This window comes from Colletotrichum godetiae (assembly GCF_030913485.1).
Source record: "Colletotrichum godetiae strain CBS 193.32 chromosome Unknown BDP55scaffold_11, whole genome shotgun sequence".
NCBI classification, from domain to species: Eukaryota; Fungi; Ascomycota; class Sordariomycetes; order Glomerellales; family Glomerellaceae; genus Colletotrichum; species Colletotrichum godetiae.
Genome location: NW_026851259.1, coordinates 889,557 through 913,630, shown reverse-complemented (window position 1 = coordinate 913,630; position 24,074 = coordinate 889,557). Strand labels below are relative to the sequence as shown.

The following is a 24,074-nucleotide window of genomic DNA, read 5'->3' as shown; positions in this document are numbered from 1 at the left end:
ATCGACATGGCCCTTGTTCGATGCGGAATGGAGTGGTGTCCATCCGTTGTTGTTCGCAACCGTGACGTCGGCCCCTTTCTCTAGAAGCAGCTTGACCACATCGACGTGGCCACTGTCTGACGCTGAGTTGAGCGGTGTCCATCCGTTGGTACTCCCAACTGTGACGTCGGCCCCTTTCTCTAGAAGCAATTTGACTACATCGACATGGCCGTTGTTTGATGCGGAGTAGAGTGGTGTCCATCCGTCGTCGTTTGCAGCTCTGATGTCGGCTCCCCTGTCAATAAGCATCCCTGCCATATCAATATTCCCATTTTCGCAGGCGATGTACAATGCAGTCCTGCCCAATTTGCCCTTTTCGTTAACCTCGTGGTTGCAATTCATTATGAGACTTTTTGCAACCCCAACGAAGTCCAGCGCCGCAGCATAGAATAAAGGGCTAGCCGGCCTATTATCTCTTTCTTCGGTTTCCCCAATTGTGCCGTCATTTAATTCGAACCATTCTCTCCACCTTTCCCAAGATGGGCTTTTAGTATCAAAAAACTTAAGCATCATTCTTGTGAAGACATGACTGTCACTCTTGCCCAGAGCAGCGTGCTGATACCACGAGCGCGCGGCATAATCTCGAAACGACTTCTGCACACGGCTCTCCTCTCCAGATACAGAGTCGTCCCACACGCGCTGGTAATTGACGTAACAAAGACAGATCCTCGCGAGTTCCGTGCTTTGAAGCGCTATGAACGAAGCCTGCAGGTGTTCGTTTGCCGCTAGAGGCGCTGCTTGAGCAGCGAGATTGATGAGTATGTATTCTTTGACAGTGAAGTGGGTTAAATGTATGGTCCGTAATCCTGCATGAGCATCTGTCGACGTGCTCCGGACCTCTACTAAAGATCCACAAGGGAATAAAATCTCCTCATCGATATACTCATCATCCACGCGGTCGGGCAGCTCTGCTGCAGGAAACTCATCGTCTTCGTCGTTAATCAGAACGGCCTCGGTGATCTCAGCAACGGTCAGGGGTCTTAGCGCGAACGCGGCCCAGCGGAGCAGGGAAAATGCGCGGGTTCTCTTCCATTCAGGCAGTCGTGATATCCTGGACCAGTTTCGTTCGTAAGCGTGTTCAAGCCCGGGCGGCGTTTTGTCAATAGCAACTTCGAGTTGCTTCTTATTCTTCCAGCTGCGCAAGGAGTCTTCGTGTAGCTTGAGCCAGAGAAACTGGCCGTTGGAACGGTCTGCCATCCTCTGGGCGATATCGTCCTTCGTAGCTTCGTCCTTTTTGTGAAGCCTCCTATCCACAATGCTTCTAGAATACTGTACGGTGTCGGATAGTACATCTTCTGTTGAAATCTCGAGCTGTAGGCAGGTTCTTGCGTCACCGATAACATCCCGGATTTCTGGCTCGTTGCGACTGACGACCATGACTCGGGCGGTGCTGCCTGTCACCACTCGCATGATGGTTTCGAGGAACCCGGGCACAGAGTCGCTCCTATTTTGGCCACCTCCCATCCACGCGCACTCGTCCAGTCCGTCCAGAATGAAGGTGCAACTCGGTACAGCTTGTGCGATGTCCTGGAATACTTGAATGGTGGTCGCTCGCGTTGCGACATGTTCATTTTGGACCAGCCACCTTTTGCGAACCAAGTCCAACGCGCCGTTGTCGCGCGTCATCACCTGATCTATCCACGATTGGATCGCCGCATAAGGGTCGTTGCGCGTCTCAAAATCGGACGACAAAAAAAAATGGGCGACTGGGGTGTCAAGCGTCTCGAGAAGGTGTTCAACCACTCTAGCGCAAAGTATGGTCTTCCCGAGCCCCGCGCGACCATTGATCCAGAGCACGTTCGCGGAGCTTGGCGCACGATCGAGAGACAGCCACTCTCGAAAGGCTGGCCGGCTCAGGATCCAGTCGCAGGTACCACTGAGCCGTTTCTGGACCGACTCGATGTACCGGTCGTTGGGAGAGTGGCGGCCCAACCAGGAGCGCAGGTCCCGTCGCGTTTCGGCTGCATCCGTTAGCGTGGATAGTGGTCAGCAGGATAGCCTTACCTGCCATTTCCTCGTCCAACTTGGCTACAATCTGCCGCAGCTCAGGAATCCAGGCGCTTTCATGGATGGGATTGTCTAAGGATCAAACGTAGATGAGTACGGCGAGTACGGCCAGGGGATGTGCTGGCATGCAAACCTTGCAGACGTCCAAGGCCTTGGCCCTTTGTTGATACTCCATGTGCAGCGTATGTACTTTTCGCACCCTCGGGAGGAACGATGTTATGTAGATGCTGCACCAGGACACCGAACTGTTCGACCTGAGCAATGCGTCGCACCTTGCCCCTCAGGGACCAAGCGATCTTTCGCCTCGTTGAATTCGGCTGGGCACCCCAGCGATGTTGCACATGATCGGCTGTGGAAGACTTGTCTTTGGCAGAATTGGCACTGCTCGGCAGTGAGAGTTGAACAGCGGCGCTGTCGGCGTCCGTGTATATCTTTTTGATGAGCGACAAGAGTTCTGTCGCCGTCGACGACGTTTGTGGATCGTTGAGGGCGGGGTGGTGGGTGCCCGATAATGTGCCATTGTTGATGCCGATGGCAGAGCCCCATTGTTCAAAACGGCGTTTTTCGGCCTGAAACTGGACATTCAGCGAGTGTGAGTCGTGCTTGAAATCCCTGTAGGAATCCACCTTCTCGACGATCTCCAGACACGTGCTGAAGAGACCTGCGAGCCCCGTGATCCCAACGGCAAGTCCCACGGGTTCCATGGCTGTGATGATTGCAGACAGATTTGTTTCCTGGGCATGCGCACACGTCCGTCTTAAGAGAACCCTGTGTGAGTTGGACTTCGGCCACCAGGCGGAGAAGGGTGTCTGCCCGCAGGTCTGCCTGCAGATCTGCCTGCAGATGAGGCATTCAGGGTGGTCAAATGGGTAGCATCGCGCCAACGTGAAATGGGTTCCACGAGCTGTTCGGATCTTGAGTTGAGCAGGAGGATGCACGATTGGTGGATCGAGAGGCCCACCTTATCAGATGCACACAGTGACCAGGGCGGGCTGTGTCGTAAGCAGTGGCTTTGCACTCGCCGTGGTCCGTCCGTCGCCTGTGTACACGTTCTGATTCTGCACTCGATTTTTGGTAGGAGGGAGAAGAAGCATCCACACATTCGAAGTACAGCCGAGACTGCCTAGAGCCGTATGACAATTGGCCCTCTTCCTGTAAGCACTATAAACGCCACAGCGTAAGACGGTGCAGCTGAAATCGTTATTTGGCCACCCTTTCCTTCTTTTTCCACTTTGTCCATTACTTTCCTTTCATCGATAAGGCTGTGGCACGAATGGCACTGTCCAGATGAAAGAGTTCTCAACGGCTGGTAAGGGGCTTGGGACGATGGCTCCATTACAGAGCATCCCGGTTCGGCCCGTGTCAAGGTCAAAAGCTCGGATGGTGGGCGATCTTCAGAGGGTCAAACGGTGAATCCCAAGTTGGTCGTATCGTGGCCCAATAAGCGTCCTTCTCAGCCACCGTCTGAGCTCGCATGATGTCTACGTCCCCGCACCGCTCCGGCAACAACAGCTCTACTAAGGATGTACAGTATTTACAAAAGACGTCTTCGTCTGAATGGACATTAGATACGTCCGTTATATAGTTGAGGTGGGCAAAGAGAAGGGACATAAGTAGACCACTGCGACGCAACACGATGCGAGGCGAATTTTAGGCAACAGGCTGTCGGGCTAAGTAACCCGGAATATAGAATAAATACCTGCACAAAATTATCTAAGGCAATCACCTCCCCACCTTTTGACAGTTCCTTACGACGGCATACATCTAATAGGCCAAGACATGGAATCCTTCATCTACGAGATGGAACTTGCTCATTGGGGCAGCGCTTATCTCACTCGAATATAACAAAGTATGGTTGCGTAAGTGAACCTCTAAGAAGCTTGTTATGAGATACCATTCAGTCGGGCGTAGACTCGTCTGATATGATGTTGTAGGAAGCAAAGGCAGGTATGTGTAACGGCCTATATCGGCCAAACTGCTGGTAACGGCCACTGAGATACCATTAGTTGCAGGCTGTGAATGGCAAGCTCTAGCGAGTTACTGCTAAGAGACCGCTGCTCCCAGGGCGGGCACCAGTAAATGACGCCCAGCCCCCACCAGTTTACTCTCCAGTCCTCTTAGGCTCTCAACGTCCCGTGGGCTTACCGGTAACCGGGCTGGTGGGGATCATTGCGACTGGCAGGGCGTTTAGAAACCGGACCTTATAGCAGTAGGACCGCCGGCATGGGCGTTTCCAGGTCCCCATGAGCTGAACGCTTCGACAACACTTACCAGTCAGGTGTGCATTTCGAGACGGGCAGATAGGGGGATTCCGAGTCTCTTGCGAGCAGAGGGCGGACGAACTGAGGGTACTTCTTCCCCGGGGCGCTCTACGGACAGCGTGGGGATCCCTTATCAATATAGGCGCCGGTCACGGTGCGGCGGCGACACGCCTTGCGGGTTGACAACTGGCAGGGGCGTTAAATATGGGCTCCTCGGATACGCCAGGAATACGCGCCGCATCGACCAGCAAGACGCCAGCCTGAGTATGCGACGACCTACCCTCCAGCCACCAGGCCTGCGCCTCGGAGAGCAGGTCTATCACGTCCGTGGTTTGTGGATGTCGGCATGCGGAGCGGTGGGTCAGCCATAGCCGGGACGCAAACGGCGCGTAAAAGTACGGTTTCTTGACGAAACTATCCAGCAACATCTCAGTTGCTTCGGTAAGCCTGGCCGATTGTTACGCATCAGTCTGATATATGAATCCTAATCGACACAAGAACTCACTATAGGTCCAAACACTGGCAAGCCCGTTGAGTCGCAAGCAGGCGTTCTGTCCGTTTGCTTGCCGCCTGCGTGGCCTCGCCGGGTACCCGACGTAGCCGTGGCTGGTCCGGGGGAGCAACACCTCGATGACAACCAAGCGGGCGCAGTAGATGAACGCTGACAGGTTTACCGTGTAGTTCCCGGGGCGCCGGAACCCAAACCCGTCGGACGTGAGGCCAAGGACTCCGCTGAAGTTGAGCAGGAGGGTTGACTTGGACTGGCCATCCTCGAACTCCTCCGTCATGAGGAAGTACAGCAGGCGCAGCGTGAGGTCCTCAAGAGCGGCTGAGACATAATCCCCCGCCAGACTCCGATCTATAGATACCTACTAGATAAAGAGCAGAAGTAGCGCCAGTACCAGACTAAACTGAAGACGATGGGGGGCTAGCTGCTGCGTCAGTTGTTGAGCTGTTCTCTGTGGCATCTACATGGTTGCTGACATTCGTATTCTCATCGTCACAGTCCTCCAAGCCCTCCCAGCCTTCACTGAGCACGTATTCAAAGTCACTATCATCATCAGTCTCAGTCGCACTTCTATTACTATCATCATCATCAAGATCTCCCTATGAGCTATGTTGGATCCCAGCTCTATCATGACAGTCTGCGGGGAAGCTAGGCGCTCGATTAGATGGTATCTCCATTGCCCTCGTCCTTGTTGTCGTACGTGACACACGTCGAGAAATTAGTGAACGCCTGTTCTAATCACTTCCAATGTTTTCTTTCTATGTTTGATATGTGTCGGCCCGATGGCCGGTCGTGTAGTTATCTCATTAGAAGATTATCCATTGTGGATCGTATCTCCATTCTGCCTGCCAAGAGCAGACCAGAGACCTGAGCTGTAGGTCTTCTCTAACTGGCATCGCGCCCTCCTAATTTCCACTTGAAATCGACTCTTATCTTTCAATTTCGCTTTTCTGATTCCAGACGCTTGGTTGATGACGCAAACATCTCCATCGACAGAAAGACTAAAATGCTCTTGGAAGCTGCGCTGCAGAAAACTTTCATAAAGATCCTCCAAGTCTTGAGAGCAATAGAGGGTTTGTTCCTCCGGCTGAACACACATTGCTAACTTATCCAATATCTTGTCTGATAACGTCGACTGGTTGCCTAGGGCTCTAGCGGCGGAAGATCGTACATTGCTGTCTTTCTCCTTGAAGAGTCCGACAAGGGCAGCCATGGTTGCATCTGATAACGTCGACTGCTTGCCTAGGACTCTAGCGGCGGAAGATCGTACTCTCCTGTCCTCGTGCTTGAAGAGTTCCACAAGGGCAGCCATGGTTCTGTCTGATAACGCCGACTGCTTGCCTAGGGCGATAGCGGCGGAAGATCGTACATTGCTGTCCTCGTCCTTGAGGAGTCCCACAAGGGCGGCCGTGGTTGTTTCTGATAACGTCGACTGCTTGCATAGGGTGATAGCGGCGGAAGATCGTACGTTGCTGTCCTTTTCCTTGAAGAGTTCCACAAGGGCAGCCATGGTTGTTTCTGATAACGTCGACTGCTTGCCTAGCGCTTCAGCGGCGGATCTTCGTACATTGCTGTCCTCGTCCTTGAGGAGTCCGACAAAGGCAGCCATGGTTGTTTCTGATAACGTCGACTCCTTGCCTAGCGCTTCAGCGGCGGATCTTCGTACATTGCTGTCCTCGTCCTTGAAGAGTCCGACAAGGGCAGCCATGGTTGCATCTGATAACGTCGACTGGTTGCCTAGGACTCTAGCGGCGGAAGATCGTACTCTCCTGTCCTCGTGCCTGAAGAGGCCCACAAGGGCGGCCGTGGTTGTGTCTGATAACGTCGACTGCTTGCCTAGGACTCTAGCGGCGGAAGATCGTACTCTCCAGTCCTCGTCCTTGAAGAGTTCCACAAGGGCAGCCATGGTTCTGTCTGATAACGCCGACTGCTTGCCTAGGGCGATAGCGGCGGAAGATCGTACATTGCTGTCCTCGTCCTTGAAGAGTTCCACGAGGGAAGCCACGGTTGTTTCTGATAACGTCGACTGCTTGCCTAGCGCTTCAGCGGCGGAAGATCGTACATTGCTTTTCTCGTCCTTGAAGAGTTCCACAAAGGCAACCATGGTTGTTTCTGATAACGCCGACTGGTTGCCCAGCGCTTCAGCGGCGGAAGATCGTACACTGCTGTCCTTTTCCCTGAAGAGTTCCACGAGGGAAGCCACGGTTGTTTCTGATAACGTCGACTGGTTGCCTAGGACTCTAGCGGCGGAAGATCGTACTCTCCAGTCCTCGTGCTTGAAGAGTTCCACAAAGGCAGCCATGATTGTGTCTGATAACGCCGACTGGTTGCCCAGGGCTCTAGCGGCGGATTCTCGTACATTGCTGTCCTTTTCCTTGAAGAGTTCCACGAGGGAAGCCATGGTTGCATCTGATAACGTCGACTGCTTGCCTAGGGCTCTAGCGGCGGAAGATCGTACTCTCCTGTCCTCGTGCCTGAAGAGTTCCAAAAAGGCAGCCAAGGTTGTGTCTGATAACGTCGACTGCTTGCCTAGGGCTCTAGCGGCGGAAGATCGTACGTTGCTGTCCTTTTCCTTGAAGAGTCCGACAAGGGCAGCCATGGTTGCATCTGATAACGTCGACTGCTTGTCTAGGATGATAGAGGCGGAATATCGTACATTCCAGTCCTCGTCCTTGAGAAGTCCGACAATGGCGGCCATGGTTGTTTCTGATAACGTCGACTGGTTGCCCAGGGCTTCAGTGGCGGAAGATCGTACATTGCTGTCCTCGTCCTTGAAGAGGCCCACAAGGGCGGCCGTGGTTGTGTCTGATAACGTCGACTGGTTGCCTAGGGCGATAGCGGCGGAAGATCGTACGTTGCTGTCCTTTTCCGTGAAGAGTTTGACAAGCGCGGCCGTGGTTGTGTCTGATAAGTGCCTCTGAGAATGCCCCAAAGTCTTCAAGAAGATGACTTTGTCTCCAGAAGCACCCAAGACACGGTTTAATACCTGATCAGGAACCTCTGATTCTGTTGTGAGTGTAGATGATCCTGTGAAGTCCCTCTCAAACAGTACCCATTGCGATAGTCTCTCTTGAATCTCATCTCGAAGCCCAGTTGGTAAGCCGAGTGCCTCGCTCAAGCAGTGCATGACGAGCCGTTGCTGGGTAGGTCCCAGAAGGTCGATCGGCTCTTTCTCGATTTCCTCGAAGAGGCCGCTAATCTCGCCTTCGCCCTCCTCACTCAGGAGCCCGGTAACAAAACGCCACATAATGTCGTACCGTCCAGTGTACTTGTTTTCTCCGAGAAACCCTTCAGGTGAGACTTCACAATGGACTTTCTTTCGGCTATTTAAATTAAAGTATCGGAGCATCTGTTTGTTCGTCCACATTCGCACAAAATATTTAGCAGCAAAGTACTCTTGGAATGTCAGGTGTAGAAAATGATGGCTTCGGGTAGCTGGGTCTGCTGCGCCATCTGACGTCCGTAGGAATGAGAGTCGCCCCAGAGTCTCGTAGACCGGCAAGCTAGTTTGCGCAGGTCGAATAAAGTCGCATACAGCGTCGCGGTGTACTGACTGAAACTCAATTAGATTACTGCACATACCGCTAAAAGCAAGGGACTCGAGTAGTTGGATCTCTTCCATGACATGGTGTTCAATCTCTCGTGACGACATGGCTTTGACATGTGGCTGCGATTCCTTCAATCTTTTGATATCCTTCCTCCAAAGCCGCTCAACAATAGCTTGATAGACTTGGGTCATCGTTTTCAATCTGTCGATATCTAAAGTCTCGTCCCAAACAATACAGAGTGCGTCCAACTGAATTGGGATCCGCACGAGGCTTCGCATTAGCGGGCTTTTCTGGAGGAATGATTGGATATTTCGGTACATGATCGGCGTCGAAACTGCTTTGAGATAAGCTTCTACCTGGTCGGAGCGGAAGCCGATTGTCTCGAGCTCGAGGTCGGGCTTCTGCAAATCATGCGGAAGCGAAATGTGCGGTCGGGTCGTAATGATAACGTTCGTCCTATTCAGCAGTTCTACAAGGAACCTAAACATGTCGGGGTTGTGTTGCTCGTCTAAAAGCTCCGAGATTTCATCAAGACCGTCGAGGATGAAAAGGTTGCCGCGGGACATGGAATCCTCCATATGCTGTTGTAAGGCGCGGGCAAGAGACTCGTCGTCTGGACGTTGCTGTAGATAGATATGACGAAGCATCTCCGTCGTACCGTACTTTGGACCATGCCACGTTTTGAGATTTCGTAGCGGCACCCAAAGTACTCTAGCAAATCGATATTGCCACATCCCTTTCTCAACAAAGTCGTGTACGATCTTCTTGCATAAAGTAGTTTTCCCGATGCCGGCACGACCTCGAATCAGTATTCGTCTCGCCTCTTTCATCTGGCCGTCGGGTTGCCTGCGCGGCTCAAAGAGCTTTCGTAGCTCTATCTCAGAATCCTTGTGTGGTGTTTCGACCATTAGTCGAGAAGTAAGGGAGAATGGTGAGGGCTGCAGTGACTGGTCTTCAGACTTCTGCTTCAAATTGTTCTCTTGTAGCGTCTCTATTAGTGCTAGGTTGATATAGCATTGGTCCATCGGCAAAGGATCGCCGGAAAGTCGTTCGATCTTTAGTCTCTCCTTGTTATAGTGCTTCTCGCATATCCATGTATCTGCTTGCTCGAGCGATGTCCCCTTGCGGATGTCTTCAAGGAAGGCTAGGATTTTGTCCACGACCAGGTGGTAATCCGGGTCGTCGGCTTTAGGGCCGCGGAACTTATTCATGAGAACATGGGTTCGTCTTAGTGGAAGTGGATTTGGGACGCAGTCAAGAACTGCCGAACTCTTGCTAACTAACTAACAGCTGTTAGCAAGTACGCTTGGAGATATGTGCTATAGATATCCTACCTGTTTCTTTGAAGGTGGCAGTAAATAGGACAGCAGAGGGATCTTGGCCGGGAGGTTTGTATAGCCCGTCTCGTAGAAAGTAAGCACCTTGTAGCCCTCGCCGTTCTTGTTGTCACAGAGCTGAGTGAATTCATTGACGAGGAGGTCGAATGTTGATGACTTCGCCCAATCTAGTAGGCTGGTCACGCGACGGCCTCGAATCGAAGCCCAGGTCCTTAGGCCTGGCTCTGCCCATCTAGCCACATTCTCGAATGATGTGCCTCGGAAGGGCGTAGCGAGGAATAGGATCCCGCGCGTTGCGTTTCGAACTGGTAGGTACTCATTCTTAGCCATGACGAGGGCCTTCGCTAGGATAATGCCCCCGAGACATGAAGCGACAAACAGAATTGGTCGGTCCTTGTAACTACGCTGGTTGTTTGTTGCGGATGGTCGTGCTTGGATACCGGCAAGTAGCCGTAGAGCAAATTCTTGAAGTGTGTCTTCTTCTGCGTCTAGCGTCTCAAATAACTCAGCCGGCCAGTCACAAGTGAAGATACGAGCGTTGGAGACTTCCGCCGGTAGCATGTTTTTGTCCTGTAGCCAGTTTACATTGTGCCCGTCCTTCATCTTGAACTCCCAGGTATCCGGCGACCTGGTATCGAGGCCGTGTACGGCAATAATGTCGATGCCTCCCTCTGGTTCGCCATTTCCGTCGGCAGGTAGGTTGACCTGGCGCAGCTGTACGCCGCGCTGTTGCGTATTGGTTTCCGCCGGCAATGTCGTTGTCGTCGTTGTGGGAGAAGGAGGAGGGGGAAGAGGAGCATACGCGGGCCCATAAGGCCCGAGGAATACGGCGCTTGCAACTCCAGCCAGGAGAAGGAAGAGAAGGATCAAACCAGCTGACACTATTACCACGGAATCATAGGGGTCAGATTCGCGATTTAGTGTCATCGCTTCCACCGAGTAACCCGTCTGGATATTGAGGGGATCGATAGTTCGCAAGCTGGGCGGGTCGCATCAGCTATGAGGCTAGAGTACTGCGTTCCCAATGATGGTAGGTGATGAAAGTACGGGGGTAAATGCCTATTCACTAAGGGGCGAAGATATGAAATGGAAAACATGAACAGCGAGCTGCGCCATGGGGCGGCAAAAAAGTAGGAACATCTGAACAAAGGCAGTGTCTCGCGCTGATCGGGTTGTCAATGTCAGTAGGACATGATTCAGGCAGAAAGTCACTATTCAATGCAGTGTGATACAGGCGCCTAGGCGATTCACAACGGCTGGAAGTTGTTTGTATGCGAAGACTACAGGCTTTGATTTCGAACACCCATGCATGGGTACGGCCAGCCCCTTGCTGAAGCCCACCAGTCATCACCTTCGAGGGCCTTGGCCGAACGCTGCTCCGCCCGATCATCAGCAAGAGGGGGGGTGTTAGAAGGCCTGACGAATGCGGTGCCCCCGCATCAATCTCATAGTCTCGAGCTTATGCCGCTGCGTCCAACCTGCATCAGCGCCGAGGCCCATAATCGCCATTCATCAACTCGCTTTATCAGAGTGCGATATCGAGATTTGGGGCCAGCATGAATTGTCTTAGGTCTCTGAGCCCACTTGCGAGTATGTGATGCAGCAGCTTTACAACACCGATCTGCGGCGAGGCTTAAAAGTACGTCTATGGAGTATATAACAACGGCTTGCAGTACAAGGTGGTCCGATGTCGAGTTCCCATTGAACAGGCCAACGTCGAGTAAATGGCACAAACAAGTCGAGTAAGTTGTGCTGGTCGCTTGGATTTGTATATGCTAATGGCGTCTATAGTGCGCTCCCTTCACGAGACGGCTCCTCACAGACGGCAGCCCAGACACCGACCTCCCATCGCTCCTCCCAGCGTCAAGACGGACGGAGGATGACGATCTAGAATGCCTCGCCGCGAACCACCAGCCGACTGAAATTCTGGAATGGGTGAACGAGGAGCTTAATGTCAACCGACTAAAAGATATCCACGACTGGCTATGGATCGTGGGCCGGCCCATGCCACCACGTTCGCTTCACTACCAGCGCCTCCTTAACCGAGAGGTTATAATCACGGAGAAGCTGGATATGCATCTCGTGTGGACGAACGGACGCATCTTCATCAAGCCTCTGCCACGCTATCTCCTTGAGCAGAGCTTTTGGGAAAGATACCTATGTTCTCACGAGGTGCCTCTCACGAGCATAGTACACGAGCGTGCTCTAGGATTTCTCTTCTCGTATGCAGCGCTCATAATGCATGAGAGCGACTTTCATCTTGCCAAGGACATGCACCTCATTCCCAAAGAGGTTGAGTGGCCGGCGTGGAGGGTAGCAGTTGGACAGCTGTTGGACGGTCCTTCCATCTACTCCCGCATCGACCCACGTTTCCACTATGGGGAGCTCCGCCTCAGCCGGCTTAACAAAATATACTTCTTCTGGCAGAAACCGCTCTGCGGCTACACGTCTCGCTGGAACCAGTACGGCTCGTTCTTTCACGACAACTTTGCGCTACTAGCCAGCTCGACCGTCTATATCGCTGTCGTCCTGACGGCGATGCAGGTCGGTCTTGCCACGGAGGCTCTCCAGGGCAATGAAGCATTCCAGTCGGCCTCGTACGGCTTCACCGTATTCTCCATAGCAGGGCCGCTGGCCGCTGCCGTTCTAGTCGTTGTGGTATTCTGCTACCTGTTCATTGGCAATTGGGTTGCCACACGACACTACAGCAGGGAGAGGTTAAAGCGAATCCAGGGTCGGTAAACCTGGCCTCGACATTATCAGCGGCTGGATGGCCTCAACTGGCGAGGGTTCAATACGGCTCGCTAGGTGACGCGGTAATAAGAAAGTCTTGTACAATAGTCTGGATCCATGAGGCTTGCTTATGCGTCACGTCGCTGTACCTAGACCGAAATGGGAATACCGTCCTCGTGAAAGGCTGCCCTCCATTCGCAGGTATGCATCACTATCACTGTGGCACGACGCATATGTGCTTTTTGCTACCTGCACGATGCTGGGGCATAAGCCGCATTACATAGATAATTGGCCATAGAAGCAGAAAACCAACGGTTGATTGGACGCCGTCTGTCGTAATCATGGTAGAAGTGAGGCCGGTCAAGGGTCCATCTTTTCTTTTCTTTCTTGCCGCTATTCCGTTGTTGCCATGCAAACAGCCCGACCTTAGGCCCTAGCCCACTTGACATACGCCATTAGACGCTGCAATCAGCCCCAAGTGATTTTACCAGTAAGCCTCTTGGCTGCTCACGAGTCCGCATTGCGACGAAGGCGGGTGTTGCGAGTGGTAGCTTGAGGTGAAATTGAAGTAAAGCTCTTATCGACATCGGACGCCATGTGGGGCCTTAAGCGGCCTCCCCCGGTCGCCATAGCGGTGACGTGGTGGGCGTAAAACATGAGATTTCCATCATGATCATTGGAGTTGTAGACGTTGAGGGAACGAGGGTTCACGTGTCCTTTCGCCCACAGCCTTAGTGCGGCTGAGCAGCGCGTTGCTGGTGAATCAGAAGTACGGCAGGTTTTGATATCTTCCGCAATCTTGACCGCCAACTCCCTGGCTTTCCAATCCTCCTTGGCGGCCGCGTTAGCTGCACACTTGGCATAGGGATTCTCCTTTAGTCCGACCGTGCTCCGCTGGATGGTATCAACCTTGATGGCTCTAGTGTCGCGGGTGATATTCTCGCTGGCTGTTTTGTTTCCGTTCGTTAGCTTTCGATGGCTTGGTGGAGATGTACGATTTAGAGTAGTTTGCTGCATTTTGACAAGCAGGGAGGGGAACTGCGATGAGCGTGGCTCACACGGCTTGGGGTTCAATGGGTGTCCGTTTGCGGTGTCGATAAACTTGACCCGATGGTGCGCTAGCCTCAGTTGCTCCTGTGGCCATGGAGTTGCCATGGTGCCCAAGTCGCTGTAGGCTTCGCGACGAGCAAAAGGCTATCCAATCGACCGTTCAGGGCTCCGATTTCCAAAAGTTCGGTTGCTGCTTTGGACACTTTTCCCTTTTGCCGTTGCGTGACACTGGTTTTACTTGGTCGCATCTTAGTCATCAAAGTTGGTACACTATATCCACTCTCGATCAGATTCCCCGCCGATCCTCCCCTCACTCTCCGACCTAGTCACCTTTTAGCCAGAGACACTATGGTCGAAAAGCAAGGCCTTGCGTGTCGTGAGTACACCATTTCGTAGGACGACAAAGGCTAATTTTGACCGCGAGTTCAACAGCTCTGGAATCGTCCAGTTCGCGCTTTCATATAAACGGCTCAAGAGAGGCGCCTGAGGACCTCGATGCTCATTTCAGCTTGAACAAGACTTTGCTTGTTGAAGACGACAAAAATGGATATCACACCGCTATCTCTTCGCCTGAAGCCGCATCATTAGACTTTAACGAAGCCCAGTTGGCTGACCAAACGACGATGCCACCGGTGGCTTGTAGACTTTATCTAGAAATGGTGGATATTCAACAGTCCTTACAGCCGCTCATTCTGAGTAAAGGCCATGACGATGATTGGGAGGACGTTTTGGAGCTCTGTAGATTGCTGGAACGAGCTACAACAGGCCTGGTGCTCATCGTTGCCCAGGAAATGTCCGCGTTGTCTAGCATAGGACAGTGACGAGACCATTGACGGCCTGAGCTGGTTTAAAGGTTAATCAGTCATCGCTTGGAGGCATTAAATGAAATAGCATAAATGCGTGGAGTGAGCGTGATAATGCCGTTATCGACGTGGACTGCCATAGAAGGATTTGGAAAAGGACATTCAACGAGACAATATTTGGATGGAGAGCACTGTCCAGCATCGGAGTAAGCTCGCTAACTGATGAGTTAGCTACGTCGTGTAGCTATGCGCCCGCCGATGCTAATCGGGATTGACGACGAACACTTGACGTCTACGCTGGAATGCCGAACTTGCCTTGGGAGATGTGTCTTGATGCAGGAAAGGAACCGATGCTGGCCAGGTGACTGACAAAGTGGTATATGTGAATAATGATCATGAAGTGTTCCACAATTATATCTTTCTCATACCATGCGTATTTCCTTGGATTCTCGAAATTGGACCCTAACACTGCGCACTTCATCGCGCGATGGCCGATTTGCCATCCAAAGTTGACAGAGTCAGGACTTCGTGTTAACCGTATTTCTGACAGTTTAACTCCGCGCCTATGACGGTGCCTAAAGTGAACGCTCGACTTAAGCTCGAGCCGAATGTCTGAAGTAGGAGACACATCGTCGTGCGAGGATACGCTCCCGGTTCCAGTCGCCTGCAGGCTGATTCGGGTAATGCTGGAACGAGGCATCGCTGAGGTGGCGGCCTACCTATCGAGTCGTTGATCCGTAACCTCGATTCTTGCCATTTATCGTTTTCCCAGTCGTCGACACAGAAACGGAACGGTATTATCCCAGGTCGCACAATTATCAATAATACTAATGTTCTCCTTCACGTGGCTTTCAGCTTGGGAACAGATCTCGAGACACTGGCGGGCAGTCGTCCACTCACGCAGTCTAATGAGTTGCGCCACGTCATGCTCCAAGCTCATCTGCGTCGACGACCTCACGATGAGCCGGTCCATCAACTGTTGCATATGTTTTTCTACATCCGCGACGGTCTGGGCCAAACGTTCCCTGCAAGCTTAGAGGCCCTCGTTGGTGACGTGTTCAGGATAGAGGTTCTCGTGAGTATGAGCGTCATAGCCTGCAGAAGTTGTTGTAGAACTCTACTGATGCGGTTCGCCAACTGCGCGCTGAGTTCAAGACATTTCTGTGTGCTTTCTCTTTCTGCGCGGATTCAGTGTAGCTCTTGTGTATCCGCATCGTCTCCACCCAGTGTGCTCGATTATAGCGTCAAGCTTAGCGTCAATGTTCTCGAGACGAGCCTCGAGATCATCGGTTGTCGTTTTAATCATTGTTTGATAGTTTTCGAGATTCTCGGCGGTCGTTACGGATCGGCGCCTGTTCGAGACACACGGTCAGGTGATTCAATTCTGTATGGGGCACGAAACTTACAGTTGCGCATCAGCGAGGGCTATTTCAATAGTGGACTTGTAGCCCGCGAGAAGCTGTGTAAACTCGTCGATGCCATCGCCCATATACTGCAGCTTGGCCTAATCACGGGTGCTAGCGCGATCGCCGCTAGACCGCGAAGAGCATCGCAGGAGCTCTTGCTCGAACTCCTTGCACGCCTCGTCGCCTCGTCGCAAAGGCGTGTCAAGCGCAGATAGTTCGTTACCGGGCGCGACGTCGATAGTGTCGGTAAGCAAGTGCAGCACTTCACTCACGGCTCTGAGCTCGTCGGCGAGATCCCGCACACGCTTGGGTTGGGTCCGGATGCCCTGAACTGTGTTGTACAGGGCGATGCTGGACTTAGAAGCGAGCAACGCAAAGCTTAGCACCCCCGATGCCAGGCCGATAGCTTCTGCCATTCCATCGAGGAACTTGTAACGTAGGATGGACAGGTGTCCAGTCTGCTAAGAGCAGCGGAGTCGGCGTTCCGTGGTACACCTGAGACGGGCTTGCGGGATGCAGGAGCCAATCAGAGATCGCGGCTGTGCACGGCTACTCCCAGCTTTAACCCCGGGGCAGCGACGAATCCCAAGTCAAAGTCCAAGGCGTGGGTCTGCGCCAGCTCGTCAGGCTGGCTCAGCTTCAAGCGCAAGCATTTTGCTTGGCATTGTGTAATTGTTAGCGCGACCTCTCGTCGCAATGATTCTTATGCTTCTAAGTGCTATGCCCGGTAGCCTGGACTTTACACTCAAAAATGATCTAGACTTCAAAAGCCGAAACAGTTTGCCTCAGTTCACCTACCTTACCAGGACCGATAAGCCAGCTCCGTCGTTCAGGTCTCAGTCATCTCCACTTTCGATGGCTGTATGTTTTGCAATGAAATTTATGGGCAGTAGCTTCCAGCTAGTAGTGCGTGCGGATGCCGAGGCGTTCAGCTTGATGTCGATAGGCGACATCGCACCTGTATGCGTAAGCGCGTGTGTAAGGGGCTGCTAATTCCAGCGGTGTTAAGATGGCTACTGTATTCGGATGACTTGGTGATGATATGCAATCGCCCACAGGGGATTTGCATCTGCGGTCAGTCAAGGCTTAGTCCGGATCACGGCGTCAACCGCCCCGAACGATTCGCCTAGAAGAGGCGAGGCTTTTAGGGGGACATTCATAGCTGCCAGCCGTCTACCAAACAGTGAGCCTGAATGTCTAAGGACAGCCTTTAACCGCCAGGGCCATCCACATCGATAAGAGCGTGTCTCATTAGCCGCCGCCCTTCACTTCACACATCAAGTGCGGACCCCCTGGCGAACGCAGCAGATGGAGAGGGAAAACTCTAAAATGCATTCCAAGTACCATCCGGAGAGTGTTTAGCGCAACGACCAGTACCTTAATCGTCATCCACTTCGACGAGCAGAGTAGCCGTCTGCACAGCCAAGGATACCACATTATGGCGGATCCGAACAGCAGTGGCTTCCGTGCTCGAAGCCAGTGTGGCGCTCCACGGTGCCATCCGCGACTACAAAAGCCAGACCAAAGACGCTCGAGGACTCGAAGCAAAAGTTGGTGATTTGAGCGGGGTCCTAAGCGCACTCTTGGAGACGATTGCAACCAACCCAAGTCTCGACTTTGAAGCTCTTCAACAGCTGCTCCACGTTATTATGCTATGACAGAAGTATCACTCGATACACAAAACGTTCCGGCGACGCAACGCGCCCGAGCGTTCAGGACTGGACTACGCAGAAGTACCTCCACAAAGACATCAACAACTTCAAAGAAACTAGCAGCGCACGAGTCCACCATCAACATGACTCTAGCGAATACCAACATATAAATATAACCACCTCGCGATCCATAGGCGCCGCTCTTATCTTCAATTCCATCAGTCGCATCCCCGCCATATCGCCCGGAGTGCTTAAGGATGACAAGGATATAACCTCCGACACCACCAGCGACCTACCAACATCTCCAGGATATAGTCAGAATATACGCCCAATAATCCGCCCTGCTCGCACAATACGAAGCTACGTCTATAGAATCTACCCAGTTCTTCGGACATCTATCAGCACGCAAGCACGTCAAAAATAGTCTGAGTAAAGCTGGGCGGTTTATTCAGTCTCTTACAGGCCATATACGAAGACGCGACGCGATTATCAGCAGCCGATTAGAGGCAATATCTCTATACGAAGGATTCCCTAAGCCCGTCGTCTCCCAACTAGACCGACTCCAAAAGATAGAAGAGAGTCTCAGCCAGTCAATTCACATTATATCTCAAGTCAACAAGCTAGCCCATGATCGAAACAATACCTTTGAAGATCGAACCTTGGTAGACAACAAGTACGCTCTTTCGCTTTCGACAGTGGACGATCTCGTAGCGGCCCGACGACCCATCCTCACCGGTTGGTCTCGGCATTTTGGTGGGCAGGTCACTGACAAAAGTGTGCAAAAGTCTAGAGGCCCTGACGAAACTGTTAAACTTTGTGGCATACATGGACACCCCCGATTCTGTCTGTTGTGCCTGTCGACGACTTTGCGTGCCTGCCGAAGACCGAAGATGCTCCAGATCCAAACGTTTTGGACCTGGACTTACGCTTGTAGCCAGGAAAGCGATCGATCGAGTCAATTGGCATTTATATAAGGGAGTGAAGGTGATGATTGCGGTCCCTCCTAACAGAGATCTTATCCTTGCCAATGCTCATGGTTTTGTGAACATGCCTTATTGCTTGGGATAAGATGGTGGACCACAGCTCGAGGGGACCTAGAGTGTTGTTCAAGGCTCGAAGCGGAAGCTCTAGACTAGAACCCTCTGATTCGCAGTCCCTTCAGTGTCATCATCGAGCGCTTTGCAGCAAACACAACTGCCGTTTCTGGCCTCCAAAACCTCGAGTCATCGAACCATCTAACCATATCGCTGAGTAGTCTAATCGATTTAAGTGACCTACCAATGAAGGATCACTCAACGGCGAGGGCGAGAGGATTTTGAGCAATGCGACCGACGGTAGAACCATGATTTCGGTATGATAGTGAGGGCGGCGCGGCCGGCGCCGCCTGCAATCGTCGTCCAAAGAACAGGTGTTGCTGTTCCTGTCAGCGCCAGGGTTCTCGTAGACTTGTAAGAGCCGATGTACTTAGTAGATTATGACCTGAACATTTATCCTCGTTTTGTCTGTTTCGAATTGTATGCTTAGCGTGGGGATCTGGCTCTTTCGGACAAAGCTTCTTACCGTAGATGAGGTCAATCAGGCAACCTGAATGCTCGGGACTGGCTTCGTTGAGACTGGAAACACCACGGCCTACTACTTTGAGAATGCTCAAGGTGCATGCGTATGCGGGACTAGTATCACGGCTCCTAAGGGGCAAACTACTTTGGATGCTTTCGGGTCAGATTCGAATTGTTTGTTCAGCGCGGGTGCGATGGCGGTCCTCAAGTTTCCCTCCGTTCGGACAGACTGGTTAAACAGAGCTGTTACACCGGCACGGCGAGTATGGGCTCATCTGCATTGAACTTGCGCTGTTTAGGCGAGGCTGAGTCGGTCCGTCGTCTGGCTGTTTCGCGGGGCCATCGGCACGGCGAGGATCTTTCGAGCATCTTGGCAATCCCATTATGTCCATTCCTTCTTGCTGCAGTGATCGCTGTGTTCCCATCGCAATCCTCGATGGCGGGATCAGCACCAGCCCCGATCAGAGTAGTTACAACTGACTCATCGCCCTGGCTAGCTGGCCAGAAAAGAGGCGATCTATTGCAAACTGATCTCGAGTTGACATCCACATCTGGCCTATGCACCAGAGCCTCGACGACTGTGTTGTGCCCAAAACGTGCTGCAATCCATAAAGGCGTTACCCCCCTGATGTTTTTTGTATCTGGCTTTACGCTTTCCCGTAAGAGCCGTTCAATAACCTGAACATCTCCAGCTTTTGCTGCGTTATAGAACTGTGCGATACAACGACATTCATCCTCAAATGAGATGTGACCGGTTTTTCGAGATAGGAAGTCCAAAATCCGGTCCTGACCACAAGTAGCAGCAGTAACGAATACCTCCTCGCTGATAATCATCTGGTCGCCTCGCCGGTCGAGAAGTAGTTTCATCACTTGCTCGCCAGCCTCTTCGTTTCCTGCTGCAGCCTTCACCACCTCTTCAGTAATGGTGATCTGGTCGCCTCGCCGGTCGAGAAGTAGCGCCATTGCTTGGTCAGAGAAGCTGCTAGCAATGGTGTGTACCATCTCCTCAGTGATGTTAATCTGGTCACCTTTCCGATCAAGAAATAGTATCATCACTTGCTCGCCAGCCTCTTCGTTTCCTGCTGTAGCCTTCACCACCTCTTCAGTAATGGTGATCTGGTCGCCTCGCTGGTCGAGAAGTAGTTTCATTACTTGCTCGCCTTTCCAATTGTTCCTTGCTGCAGCTTTGACTACCTCTTCAGTAATGGTGATCTGGTCGCCTCGCCGGTCGAGAAGCAGTTTCATCACTTGCTCGCCAGCCACTTCGTTTCCTGCTGCAGCCTTCACCACCCCTTTAGTAATGGTGATCTGGTCGCCTCGCCGGTCGAGAAGCAGTTTCATCACTTGCTCGCCGTTCCGACGGTTTCTGGCTGCAGCTTTCACCACCTCTTCAGTAATGGTGATCTGGTCGCCTCGCCGGTCGAGAAGCAGTTTCATCACTTGCTCGCCAGCCACTTCGTTTCCTGCTGCAGCCTTCACCACCCCTTTAGTAATGGTGATCTGGTCGCCTCGCCGGTCGAGAAGCAGTTTCATCACTTGCTCGCCGTTCCGACGGTTTCTGGCTGCAGCTTTCACCACCTCTTCAGTAATGGTGATCTGGTCGCCTCGCTGGTCGAGAAGCAGTTTCATCACTTGCTCGCCGTTCCGACGGTTTCTGGCTGCAGCTTTCACCACCTCTTCAGTAATGGTGATCTGGTCGCCTCGCTGGTCGAGAAGCAGTTTCATCACTTGCTCGCCTTTCCAAGTGTTCCCGGCTGCAGCTTTTACTACTGCTACGTCTACCGACGTATCAGTATCCGCTCGGTCTAGCATAGCCTTCAACACCTCAACGTGACCTTTTCTAGAACACACTTCAAGCGGCGTCGTCTGCTTCGAGTCTCTATATGCTGAATCAACATATGGGATGAACGACGTCTCGTGTGCAGACGCTTCCGCGAGACCTTTCCCTGGCAAGAGCGCATGATCAATGAGCGATGGAATTCCCCATTGAGCAGCCACATGGAAGACCGACAACCAAACAGGCTCCCAGGGTTTCCTCTGAGAGTAATATTTGAGCCAGCTCTTACGCTCCCCTGAAACGATGGCGAAAAACCGAGCCTGCCCATCGTCGATTCGGAACTCACCCTTAGCCATGTGAGCGTGCTCCGGCCAAAATTCCGTCGCGTATGAAGCAAGATCGCTTCTATCTTTTACCTCTCCTCCACCCTTTGGGTGCATGGACTCCGCAATAAGACAGCCAACGCAGCGGCTCGCTAGCGCATTGTGTGCCTTCAGCTCGGAGATGGAGATGTTTCGTCCTGCGCCGGTGACTAGGAAATCTCTGACGGATTGGTGAAGTAGCAGGACCTTCTCGTCCCGAACCACGATTATCAATCGACAGGCAGCGAGTACCTCGGCTGTGAACTGGATGCGCTCCTCTTCGCCTTCGTTCTGGTAGAGGTCGCAGGCAGAGGCCAGCTCCCGTGTACTCATGGGACGCCGTGCTACCATAACGATGCCGAGCAGTCGTTTGATCGTTTCCGGGTCTTCGTCTTGTTGGAGTGCCGTATCGAGAAGTTCTTGGTAGAGCCATTGAAGTCCTTCGGGGATCTTCTCAAGGCGTGTGACGGCATTTCTTGAAGCGACCTTCTCCAGCTCCTGACAGGCTAAACCGACCCAGAGGAAGATGCCGCCAGCCTTTTCATGAAGCACCCGCGCAACATTGGCAGCTACCGTAGCAGTGTAGTGCTTCATCTCTTTGAGGTCAGCTACCTTCTCGTTGATAAACCTGGAAATATCTCGTCCAGATTCTTCGAACGATGCCAGGTTTTTGTTCAGGAATGCCTGCAGGTGCTCTCTAATCTCCAAGTATGGCCTGCTGGTAATAAGGAGGCTGACATTCAGCTTGCCGCCTGATCGATCTCGCTCGAAGGTCTCCTTAATTTGCTTCAGCAGTGTGACCTGCTCGTCCTGCGTGCACTCGTCTAAGGCGTCAACTACGCAGTACTTGCGGCCGGTAGCTGTATCCGCACATGCCTTCATGAACATTGCCCAAACCCCATCGAACGAACCAAAGGCTCGGGCTCCGCGCTCCTCATACTTGGGGAGGATGTATTCAATCAGCCGCGGGTGCTGCTGCACTAGCTGCAGGAGGAGCCCGCGGACGACTGCCGTGGCCGTTCTGCGCGTGTCATAGCCCGAGTCGCAAAAGAAGTACGCGAGCGTTTTGTTCGGAGTCCTGGAGAAGGTCTCCGATAGGGCCTCGGCAAGGAACATGGACATGGTCGACTTGCCCGTCCCCGGGTTTCCATGGAGCCAGAGGACATCCGTCGAAGCTAATGTCGACTCCGGCGTGTTGGCAAGCCAGGCGGTCAGCTCGTCGGTTCCGAGGATCCAGGCACAGGTGCCTTTGGCGCGTTCGCCTTTCTTCCGCTTCAACGCCATCATGTCCTCGTATGGATCGGTGAGGAAGAGATCTCGGAGACATTCTCTCGCTTCGGGCTTCTCTTTCAAGGCGTCTGCAGGTTATGAGCACAGCACAGGAACGGCGAAGGGGGGCCTTACGGTCTCGATCGGTAACGATTGGTTTCGCTGCGGGGGTGTCAGCTCCAGAATGTCGACCGAGCGGTCTTCGATTTGATCACTCACGTTTTGTCCGACGCTGAACGACGGCCAGGGCGTCTGCACAGAGCCTGCGCAACTCCGCGGAAACACTCTGAAAAGAGCGGTCGTCCGGGCCGGAGTACTTGTTCAACTCGGAATGATTCGCCGCGAGCGGGATCCTTTGTAGACCGGGAATACACGCCGACGCCTCATCAACTACCTTCGACGTGTCAACATCCATCGGCTGGGGCAAGGCAGATGGGACAAACACACTCTTCCTCGACCAGGCCCTCCCATACGGAGCATCTTCTTCAAGTAATCGGTATCGTATATCTCGAAGAAGCAGGATGTCGCGATAGACAGAGTGTTCCGCATCCGACAAAATTGGTGCAGCGTGTCCATCAGGTTTTCATCGTCGTATGCCAGGTTGCGGACGATGCCGTCGTGGGAGCCAGTAAAGCGCGAAAACCAAGTCACAATCTCGGCCAGAGACTGGAACTCGGATCCGCGGAGAGGAGAACCGAGGAAGACGACGCCGACTGTCAAGGTAACGATGTGCCTGAAGGCGTCGTCCGAATTGGCGTACAGGAGCGCCTGGGCTGTCAGCCTCGTCCGCCGCTCTGAAGACATCTCCGGTCACTCACATGTTGGATTACGTTGCCGCCCAGGCTGTGGCCGACGAAGACAACCGGTCGGCTTGCCGTGGTTCCGTCCCGGAAGTCGCGGATGCTGCGAATGAGCTCCTCTCCACACAGCGACAGGCGTATCTTTGGCGCGTCGGCGTGCCACCTCGAGTCGTAACTGTAGAGGAGAATGCGCGAGCGGGGAACTACAGTCGGGAGCATGTTGGGGTCTTGGAGCCATTTCACATGGCGGCCCGGGGATTTCGGGTCCTTCCACGTCCAGGACCAGTCGACGTTGGCACCAAGACCGTGCACGGCGACGATGCTACGGAGGTTAGTGCGTTCGGACCCGACACCTGGGAACCTACTCGACTTCGGGTTCGGCACCCTCGTACACCGCATCCAGGGCCGGGCGGCTATGCGGGATATGCAGCGTGCGTCAGCGGGAGAGAACTCAAGAGAAGGGGCCACCTTACCATGGCGTTGAACGACGGCTAAGTGCTTGCGGTTCGGGTAGTAGACGGCTGATGGCGACTAGATGATCGTGCTGGATATGCAATGAACGTGATTGATTTGGGCAGCGATCCTGTACGACGCTGTAGGATGGGTTGACTGCGATGTAGTTGGAAACGTGATGAGATGTGTGCCCAGAGCCCAACGTCTATGAGCCTGCGTCAGCGGCCATCTGGATTGACAGGTAGCAAATCAAATGCGATGTCTTGCTCGCAGCCTGCATCACCTGCCGGTGGCTTGCCCTCGGCAGTGCCGCGGCGATCTCACCTCGGAAATACCCCCGGTACACCAGCAAGCCCAGATGTGTGCATCAACATAAGTACCTAACTGTGCTACTGTAAAAGACAGCCCGTGAGAACACGGGATTACTTTTGCCTCGTTCAAAGCGCTACATCATCCCAATATCCCACGTCGCGATGGCACCACAAGTGAGCTATGTGACCCTCTCTGGTGTGG

General features: G+C 53.0%; 9 protein-coding genes across 9 annotated transcripts; 2 read left to right on the top strand and 7 right to left on the bottom strand.

The window, feature by feature from the left end:
- Positions 1-132: 132 nt before the first annotated feature.
- BDP55DRAFT_536367 (uncharacterized protein) lies at positions 133-2,750 on the bottom strand (the record flags this gene model as incomplete). The annotated part of the gene is made up of 2 exons (XM_060567886.1): positions 133-2,000; positions 2,153-2,750. Coding segments are annotated over 2 exons (2,466 nt in total), but the record flags the coding sequence as incomplete, so codon positions are not given.
- A 3,527-nt stretch (positions 2,751-6,277) lies between these two features.
- BDP55DRAFT_547773 (armadillo-type protein) lies at positions 6,278-7,216 on the bottom strand (the record flags this gene model as incomplete). Its single annotated transcript, XM_060568775.1, has 1 exon — positions 6,278-7,216. A coding segment is annotated over one exon (939 nt), but the record flags the coding sequence as incomplete, so codon positions are not given.
- A 1,290-nt stretch (positions 7,217-8,506) lies between these two features.
- On the bottom strand, positions 8,507-10,627 carry BDP55DRAFT_547379 (peptidase C14; the record flags this gene model as incomplete). The annotated part of the gene is made up of 2 exons (XM_060568735.1): positions 8,507-9,565; positions 9,698-10,627. Coding segments are annotated over 2 exons (1,989 nt in total), but the record flags the coding sequence as incomplete, so codon positions are not given.
- A 589-nt stretch (positions 10,628-11,216) lies between these two features.
- BDP55DRAFT_52177 (uncharacterized protein) lies at positions 11,217-12,691 on the top strand. Its single transcript, XM_060567775.1, has 3 exons — positions 11,217-11,290; positions 11,374-11,442; positions 11,492-12,691. The coding sequence occupies exons 2-3, from the start codon at positions 11,425-11,427 to the stop codon at positions 12,440-12,442; spliced, it is 969 nt and encodes a 322-aa protein (XP_060432358.1). The 5' UTR covers positions 11,217-11,290; positions 11,374-11,424; the 3' UTR covers positions 12,443-12,691.
- A 2,745-nt stretch (positions 12,692-15,436) lies between these two features.
- On the bottom strand, positions 15,437-16,108 carry BDP55DRAFT_629748 (uncharacterized protein; the record flags this gene model as incomplete). The annotated part of the gene is made up of 3 exons (XM_060572059.1): positions 15,437-15,638; positions 15,693-15,790; positions 15,965-16,108. 3 exons carry the CDS (start codon positions 16,106-16,108, stop codon positions 15,437-15,439), a joined length of 444 nt encoding a protein of 147 aa, XP_060432357.1.
- Positions 16,109-17,688: 1,580 nt separating this feature from the next.
- Positions 17,689-18,132, top strand: BDP55DRAFT_523960 (uncharacterized protein; the record flags this gene model as incomplete). The annotated part of the gene is made up of 1 exon (XM_060567792.1): positions 17,689-18,132. A coding segment is annotated over one exon (444 nt), but the record flags the coding sequence as incomplete, so codon positions are not given.
- A 972-nt stretch (positions 18,133-19,104) lies between these two features.
- BDP55DRAFT_692290 (ankyrin repeat-containing protein) lies at positions 19,105-19,863 on the bottom strand (the record flags this gene model as incomplete). The annotated part of the gene is made up of 2 exons (XM_060577096.1): positions 19,105-19,129; positions 19,250-19,863. 2 exons carry the CDS (start codon positions 19,861-19,863, stop codon positions 19,105-19,107), a joined length of 639 nt encoding a protein of 212 aa, XP_060432355.1.
- An 81-nt stretch (positions 19,864-19,944) lies between these two features.
- Positions 19,945-20,241, bottom strand: BDP55DRAFT_547545 (uncharacterized protein; the record flags this gene model as incomplete). Its single annotated transcript, XM_060568749.1, has 1 exon — positions 19,945-20,241. A coding segment is annotated over one exon (297 nt), but the record flags the coding sequence as incomplete, so codon positions are not given.
- Positions 20,242-21,126: 885 nt separating this feature from the next.
- Positions 21,127-23,507, bottom strand: BDP55DRAFT_547723 (pfs domain-containing protein; the record flags this gene model as incomplete). Its single annotated transcript, XM_060568773.1, has 5 exons — positions 21,127-22,397; positions 22,444-22,470; positions 22,528-22,702; positions 22,756-23,076; positions 23,127-23,507. Coding segments are annotated over 5 exons (2,175 nt in total), but the record flags the coding sequence as incomplete, so codon positions are not given.
- Between the last annotated feature and the right edge of the window lie 567 nt (positions 23,508-24,074).